At 43.7% G+C, this 8,664-nt stretch overlaps 1 protein-coding gene across 2 annotated transcripts; it reads right to left on the bottom strand.

Annotated features, from left to right (window-relative positions):
- Positions 1 to 425: 425 nt before the first annotated feature.
- On the bottom strand, positions 426 to 2,202 carry LOC114028815 (ribonuclease 8-like). 2 transcript variants are annotated; one of them, XM_027843122.1, is made up of 2 exons: positions 1,980 to 2,202; positions 426 to 1,063 (listed from the first exon to the last, which is right to left on the bottom strand). In XM_027843122.1, the coding sequence occupies exon 2, from the start codon at positions 1,056 to 1,058 to the stop codon at positions 576 to 578; it is 483 nt and encodes a 160-aa protein (XP_027698923.1). In that variant the 5' UTR covers positions 1,059 to 1,063; positions 1,980 to 2,202; the 3' UTR covers positions 426 to 575. The 2 variants fall into 2 exon arrangements, with proteins under 2 accessions (XP_027698923.1, XP_027698924.1); XM_027843123.1 differs by having other exon boundaries at positions 426 to 1,060.
- Positions 2,203 to 8,664: the final 6,462 nt, after the last annotated feature.

Raw genomic sequence — 8,664 nt, 5'->3', positions numbered from 1 at the left:
AAACCTTAAATTACCATATGGACAGCAGCTTGTACATATATATAATATATGTATATCATATATATGTACACACACACACTACATATTGCTTTGTATGTGCAACTGTTTACAAAAAGGGCTTTCCATTTTGTACTACATATTTACGTGAAGTAGCGTCTCAGCATTGATGATTACAAAATCAAAATATCGATCACCTCTGAAAAACATTAAAGATGCTCTATGTCTTGCAGTATCAAATATTCTGCCAAGATTTAATTCTTTATGTAAAAATAAATAAGCACATCCATCTCATTAGTATGCAAATTTGCTTTCATCTTTAATAAATGGTTAAATTATATGTATACCAAAGAATTGTTTTAAAATAAATTTCTTTATGATTTATAATCAGTAAATGTTTGATTTGTATATCTATTTTATATACTTATATACCTGGGGTTGTGTAAAAATTTCTCAGGCGAAAAGGAATCTGGAGTGGAAAAAGTTTAAGAAGCCCTGCCCTAGAAAGGTCTAAACTACAAGAGAGGACCCCTGTGGGCCAGCACAGAAAGCATCAAGAGAACCAATGTGTTGGCCCCCTAGTTGTAGTCCTGGACAGAAGATTTTAAGGAATCCAGGTGCACAGGAACCAGCTTATATCCAGGGGGATCGCCAGCTTTAGGGGGATCACAAGCCACAATGAAGGTTTTAACAAGGGGGGTGTCCCTGTAGCGGCAGTTGGGGTATTTCCCAAAGACGAGGACACATTGGGTAATGGAAACTGTGTTAGGGCTCTGATGACAGTTCTTCTGGCCGTTCTTACAGGTTATGCTGGGGGAACCACAGACTGTGGCCACGTTTGAGAAAGAGTCATGGAGGAAGCTGTTAAGGGGTTTGCAGCTCTTTGTGTAAGAGTTAATACTGCTCATGCCCCGGTTGCACGGGAGAGGGCTAGGCTGGATGTGCTGAATTTGAAACCACTGGGCGAAGGTCAGGTTCTGAGGCTTTGCGCTGACTGGGACCTCCCACAGCCCCAGAAAGAGAAGCAAGAGGGAGCATGAGGCTGCCGCAGCTGGTGCCATCTCTCCTATGGGGGAGGAAAAAGGAAGGGGGCAGAGGGCAAGAAGCTATATATTCAAGAAATCAGTACTGCTTCCCTACCCCCACCCCTTTTAGTTACTGTCTCCTTGGCCAGCTGTGCGCCCAGCCCCATTTACCTCAACGTGGCCCTCTCCCCCACTCATGACTGTGCCTCATACCCACTTATTCCACAGCCTCCCCAATCTCCCTCTCTTACCTCATTTCACCTAATCTCCTCTCATCCCCACTGGAATCCTATCCCCCCTCACCTCACTGTAACCCTTTACCCCGCTGTGATCCTATTCCTTTCTTTCCACTATTCTCCTGCATCCTTCACTGTGGACTCACTGAGAGCAGGAACTGCCTTTTTGTCTTTGACTCCCCAGAATTTAGCACAGTGCCTGGCACATAGTAGGTGCTTAATAAACAATTACTGACAGTATTTCTATCCTTTTTACTCTACGCTCTCATCCCTACATAACACAACATTCCCTTCCCTGTTCACATCCCTGTGCTCCCATCTCTACACACCCTATTGTGCCTTTATCCTCATTCCTCTACTGACATCAGTCCCCCGTGCCCCATTATGCTCCCAGCTCCTCTCACCCTACTATACCCCCTTCTCTATTCATATCACTGTATTCCTCTCTTCACACCCTGCTTTCCTTCATCCTGATTTCCCTACTACCCTTTCTGCCCCTTTACTCACTCATCTCTATTTATCTCATTGTGCCCCCATCCCTACATATCCTCTTGTTTACTTATATCACTATGCTCCCATCCCCACTGAATTCTATAATTACCCATGCAAAGCTGTCTTTTCTCTTTATGCATCCTTTCCTCCCCTCCCCCTCGTTCCTACAACACTTTCCTCCCTAAATCCTGTTCTACCCCAACCCCAGAAAGCCATCACTTTTCCTCACCAGTCTGAGAATAGCTTCTTGCTACAAGTTGAATCCAGATGACTCTTGAGAAAATCCTGGAGTATCTTCCTTGTTGGTTGTAGTTCTTACAGAGCCAGCCTACTATATGGTCAGCCAGAAGGATATGGGGACGATCTCAGGGGTGGTGAAGAGAAGTGGTGTTTGTGGCTGGCATATACACCACACATGCGGAACAAGTTGAAGCCAGTCACTTCCTGGTTTGGGTATCAAAATCAGTCCCTGCCCAACTCCCTTCCATGTGACCTGAACCAGTGGATACCATTTATGCTAGTGTTTATCAAAGGAGTTAATACACTTGTCTAAACAAGTTCTGTAATGATGACACCCTAAAAACATACTCATCTTATCACATTAAAAAAAAAATGTTTAATGGAGCACTCTCTTTCCTGATGTGTCAACCAAGAATGAAGGCCTGGAAAAGGGCCACGGTTTATCTCTCCCTGCTGGCATTTCTCACCAAGGACACCAATTGGGCCCCTTGTGGGGACATCAAGTGCTCCTCTCCCTGCCCTGAGAGAGCTATACCATGCCTGCCTCTACAAGTCATTGTATATATGATTTCCTAATTGGAGTGGCACTGTTTATTCATGAGGATATGAAGAAAAAAAGAGTTGAATCATCAAGGTTTTATGTGGATTCTGTACTATTTGGCCCCTTCATCTCTATCCCCAATAGTTATTCTGATGATGATGCAGCGCTTCCTACGGCTATTATCTGGACCTCTTTTTTTTTTCTACCCAGGTACTGACCACTGCATTCATTCAACAAAAATTTATTAAGTACCTACTATGTGCCAGGCACCATGCTAGGCATTGAGGATACAAAGATAAAAATGAAAGTCCCTGCCCTCTGAGGAGCTTGCATTCAGTTGGGTGGTACAATATGTACCCAGAGAAGTAAATACAAAATAAATACAAAGTTATTTTTGCAGAGGGAGAGGAGAGAGGACAGCAGCAATTGAGGAGTGGGAGGTCAGGGTAGGCCTTCTGTAGAGAATGGCCCTTGAGCTAAGCCTCAAAGGAAATTAGGAGTTTTAAGTAGAGGAAGTGAGGAAAGGAGTATATCCAGGCATGGGCAACAGCCTGTGTAGGAGATGGGGAACAGCAAGCAGGCTACTTTGACTGGAACGTAGTCTGCACGAGAGTTATGTGCAATAAGTCTGGAAATAGAGGCTGGAACCAAATGGTGAATGGTTTTAAACTCCAAACAGTTGAATTTGTCTTTTATCCTAGTGCAAGAAGGAGCTACTGAGGCGTCTTCAGTAGAAGTGTGACATGGTCAGACCTGTGCTTTGAGACATTAATTTGGGGTAGCTAGGTGGCATAGTGGATAGAGCACCGGCCCTGTATTCAGGAGGACCTGAGTTCAAATCCAGCCTCAGACACATAACACTTACTAGCTGTGTGACCCTGGGCAGGTCACTTAACCCCATTGCCTAGTCAAAAAAAAAAAAAAGGCATCAATTAGACAGTGTGTGGGGAATGAATTGAAGATGGGAGTGACTGGAAACAGGAAGAGCAGTTAGGAAGTTTTTGTAATATCTCGAGCAAAAAGTGATGAGGACATGAAAATTACGTCAATAGCTGTGTGACTGGGGAGAAGGGGAAAGATGTAAGACATGTTGGGGAGCAGAATGGACCAGACTTGGCCACAGATTGGATATGAGGGTTGAAGGTGAGCCAGAGGGAAGAGTTGAGTGAGACTCCAGGGTTGCAAACCTATGAAACTGGAAGGATAATGCTGGCATCAATAGAAATGGAGAAGTTAGGAAGAGGGTAGGGTTTAGGGAAAAGGGAGTGATTTCTGTTTTGAGATGTTCATAGGACAAGAAGTTGAGAATGCCCAAAAGGAAGTCGGGGATGCAGGAGCGGACCTTAGGAGAGGCTGGGGCTACATGTAGAAATCAGAAAGTCACGTACTTAGAGAGGATAATTAAGCTTATGGGAGCTGATGAGGTCACTGAGAAAGTTGACAGAGAGAAAATAGCTCAGAACAGAGTCCTAGAGTATGGCCACACAAAGGGGTGAGACATAAAGGATAGTCCAACAAAGAAGACCGAGGAGTGGCCAGACAGGTAAAATAACCAAAAGAAGGACATATTCCCAGAAAGAAGAAAGTATGCAGGATGAGAGGGGAGTCAAAGGTGTCAAAAGCTGAAGAGAGTTCAGGAAAGATGAGGGCTTGAGAAAGGCCATAGGATTTGAGAATTAAGAGATCACTACTAATCTTGGAAAGAGCAGATTCAATTGCATGATGATGTCAGAAGCCAGACTGGAAGGGGTTGAGAGATGAGAGGAAAGAGGAGGCAATGAATGGGAAACATTTTGTTTTTGTTTTTGGCTGTGTAAGTGACTTGGTCATGGTCATACAACCAGCAGGCTTAGATCTGGGACTTGAACAGAGGATCTATGATGCCATGAACCAAGCTCCACTGATTCTTGCCATAACTCCATGCTGCCTCTGTATCAAAGCAGCAAAGTATTATGGAAAACGCTAAGTGGTAGTATGAGGATAAGGTAGTATGCAGTGTCACCCTAGTATTCCTGGAACAGCAGCATTAGCAGGGATTTGGAATCAGAGGACTTAGGCTCAGATCTACTACTAGTGTGGCTTTGGGCAAGTTCCTTAATTTCTCTGGTCTTCAGTTTCTTCATATAGAAAATTTCTTTCCTTTCTGGTTATAAATCAAAGTATGGGGTCTATTCTCTGATTCTGAGATTGAAGCCTGGGGGGGTACCCTTTTTTTCTGTTAAAACAGTACTCAAGATCCTCAAGACTTTCTTCATTATGTTATTTGTTGGCTTAAGCTCAGCATCAGTCATTGGTTGGCTAGCAATGGTCAATGGTGAAACTACCAATGGCTAGCTAGCCTGATGTTGATTGAGAACTCAGCCATCTATTGATAAGGACCGAAGAAAGCAGATGGAGTAATTTCTTCCAGTTTCATGTATTTAGGTGTCCCCTCCTGCATCACATCTTGCACTTCATTAATATACAGTAACTGCACAGGTTATTTAGTGGGATGGAATATTAGCTTAGAACAATGCTTATAAAGTCTGGAAATTTAAGTTTAGGGTTACAGTTCTGATCAGTAAGCTAGAGCAGAGGTCTGGGGCAGGGTTTTTATTGGGAGCCCGACAGAGACAGGAAACCGATAGGGAGAGAACCACCACTGTGGATGAGGGGCAGAGGGAGTCAGGAGATTGACTGTACTAGAATGAACTGGGAAAGGGAGACATGCCACTAGATGGCAGAAGAGGTTAAGGGACATTGGACCATGACACTTCACTAATTTGCCTTTCCTGGGGCAACTGGGGTTAAGTGACTTGCCCAGAGTCACACAGCTAGTGAGAGTTATGTGTCTGAGGCTGGATTTGAACTCAGGTACTCCTGACCATCTAGCTGCCCCGGGCCACACCTTTTGCTTTCTTAAGAACCCTGAACCTATGTATGGGGAGCTATGCATATGATAGGAGAGATGCCAAGACATTTTAAACCTAAGAATCTTTGATTCAGAACTGCCTGTTCATCAGTTCTTGACTTGAGACAGCAGAAGGCTGGAGACCGGTGGTAGGATGGGGAGGGAGTCTAGTAAGAGAGCTTACTTGGATTCCCAGCTAGAACTGCTTGTTTATTCTTGTAATGCAATGTTTCCACATCTTGATTTCCTCCAATCTCTGCCACTGAGTTAGCCCATCATGGTATTCGAGAGGATGGATGGCACAGTGGATAAAGCGTTGGACCTGGTGTTAGGAACACTTGGGTTCAGATCCCTGTTCAGACACTCACTAGCTGTGTGACCATTGGCAAATCACTTAACCTGTCTGAGCCTAAGTTTGTAAAATGGAGAGAAACTATCTATAGTACAAATCTCATAGGGCTGTTGGGAGGCTAAGAGGAGAGAATAAATGCAATGTACTTTCCAAGCTTCGAAGTTTTATGTGAATATTAGTTATTATTCCCTCCTCCCCTTCTCCATTTGAATTGCCTTTGTGGGAGATGAAATTAAATCAACACATTCCCCTGCTGCTTTGGAGCAAAAAAGCAAAACCAACGTGTATGAAGATATTCATAGTCTATGTCTATACAGGGACAAAGTCAGGGACTGGGTCTATTATTCTGTTAGTACAGGTAACTCCCAAATGAGGAACTCCTTCTACCAATATAGCACCTTCTCTGCAATTTAGTCTTTTTAAAATTTTTTTAAAAAAATGATTTAGTTAAATATTTTCCAATTATATGTAAACATTTTTTTCAACAATAATATTTTTAAAATTTTGAGTTCCAAATTCTCTCCCTCCCCCCTGCCCATCGGCCCTCTGTGAGGAGGAAAGCAATTTGATTTCCATTATGTATGTGAAATCATACAAAACATATTTCCACATTAGCCGTGTTTTGGCATCTTAGTCTTAGAGAGTTGCCTAAAGCATGGCTCAGAGGTTTAATAGCTTGGTCAGGGTCACAGAGCCAGTATTTGTCCAAAGGAAGACTTGAACCCAGGTCTGAAGCTGGCTCTCTATCCATTATAACACACCCTCTCTTTGTATGTCTACACATTAAACTCGAGATGGAAAATGGAATCCATTACCTGTACATGTGTAAACTAGATATCTACTTGTGCCTTCACCACCTTCTGGATTCTACTGGTGAAGAGAGATTTTCCCTGCCTGGCTTTTCCAGATCACAGGCTGAGAGCCTCTTTGGCTCATATAAATGCACAATAAATGTACCTTATAAATAAATAAATGTGCACAACAAATACAGCCATAAAGAAGAGTGGTCAGTGCCGTCTACTTTTTCCCCTTCATTTGCCCCCTGGCTGCATTTTTTAATGGGTATTTTCATTGAGAAGAGAAAATGTGGAGAACAGGGGAACAAGAGGAGGTAGGCAGAAGGCCAAGGTGGAAAGGTCACAGAGGAGCTGCAGGACGCCAGCATTGGTGGGGGGAGAAGAAAAGGGGAAAATGGGCCAGAAAAGAAGCTGCCTCTGTGCATGGGAATTGAGAGAGCTGGCCCATTCTTGCTCCCATCCCATGGGCCATGTCACTGATGGTGGCCCAGTCTCTCCCCAGGGGGGCCAAAGCTGGCGGTTAAAGTAGCTGGGGTGAGTGTTGTGCAAATCCCAACCCATGCCAGGCGGAGCTCTGCCTCTTTTTATGGTAGGCCAACAGCAGCTGTTTCTTGCTGCTTTCATCTGTTGGGGGTAAAGAAGTAGTGTCAGAGACATGAGGAACCGACTGCCCTCTACTCTTCTCAAGTGAATCTGAATTTTAAAATTTTCTTCTTGATATCTTGAAATCACCTTGATTTCTGGATGTACCCTTTTACTCTCCTCTACCCAGCAAGCCATCCCTTATAACAAAGAAAAGAAAGGGGAGGGGGGAGACCTGGATGGTCCATCCAGGCAGGATCAGATTCAGTCTTACATATTCCATTCTTTTGGTGGAAAGGCTAACTGACGTATAGAGATGGAAAACAACCTATTTTTATTATATAGCAAGGTGGTATCAGAGATGGGACTATTTTTTGTGGAAAAGTTAACAGATGTATGGAAATGGAAAGTGACCTACTTTTATTATATAGCAAGGTGGTGTCACAGATGGGACTAGAACCCAGGCTTCCTGGTTGCCTATAGTTCCCTCTCCATTGGATACCATGTCTCCTGTTCCTGTGGCTCACAGGGCCTGGAGAAGAGATAGACATACTGGGTTCCCATTCTGGTGGCTCCAGGGCCATTCCAATAAAAGCCCCAATGACCTCTCTTCTTTTGAGCTTTATGAAATCTCTATATCATCCTCTCCCTGTCCTTGCTGCTATCATCTACTAAATCTCCAGGGCATTCTCAGTTTTCTCAGTGATTTCCATCTCCAGCTCATCATCTTCCTTTCCATTCTATCTCCTGCCATCATTCTTGTGGGATTTAATGTTCAAGTCAAAGAACTGTCTAACAACCTGACCTCTCAATTTCTTCACATCCTCAACTCACAACCTCCTTCTCCATCCCAATTCAGACACAAGCTGACAAAACCATATCCTAGACCATACTATCTATAGGCAATGTGCTACCTCCAGAATCTCCACTTTGGAATTCTACTCTCAGTCAATCAATCAATCAATCAATCAATCAATAAGTATGTGCCAGATAGTATGCTAAACTCTGGGGACACAAAGAGGAGGGGGAAGGGACCTGCCCTCAAAAAGCTCACACTTTCTGAGACCACGACCTCTGATCTTTTCATCTTCCTTTGCCTCTACATTCTGAATTTGCTCCTTGCCCTCATCAGGGCTGCTGGTTGATATATCCGTCCTCTCCCAACCTATCTCCCAAATTCTGGCATCACGTGCCTTTGTCCCTGCAGTCTTGCTCGTCCACTTTAATGCTTCACTAGATACCACCCCAGAGAGGAAGCATGCATGGCACAGTGAAAAGAATGATAGATTTGGCATCAGAGGAGCTGAGCTCATAATCTGGGCTCTACCACTTACTACCTCAGTGATAATGGGCATTTCACAGAACCTCCTAGTTTTTTTATCTGTGAAATGAGAGAGAGACTAAATGACCTCTAAGATCTCTCCCATTCTTGACCTGTATCCTGATTATTCCTAGATAACTCTTACCCATCAGTCAATAAGCATTTATTAAGCACCTACTATGTGCCAGGCA

This window comes from Vombatus ursinus, unplaced genomic scaffold, assembly GCF_900497805.2.
Source record: "Vombatus ursinus unplaced genomic scaffold, bare-nosed wombat genome assembly UNPS02014894.1, whole genome shotgun sequence".
NCBI lineage: Eukaryota > Metazoa > Chordata > Mammalia > Diprotodontia > Vombatidae > Vombatus > Vombatus ursinus.
The sequence above is the reverse complement of the archived record's forward strand: the minus strand, read 5'-3'. Positions and strand labels throughout refer to the sequence as shown.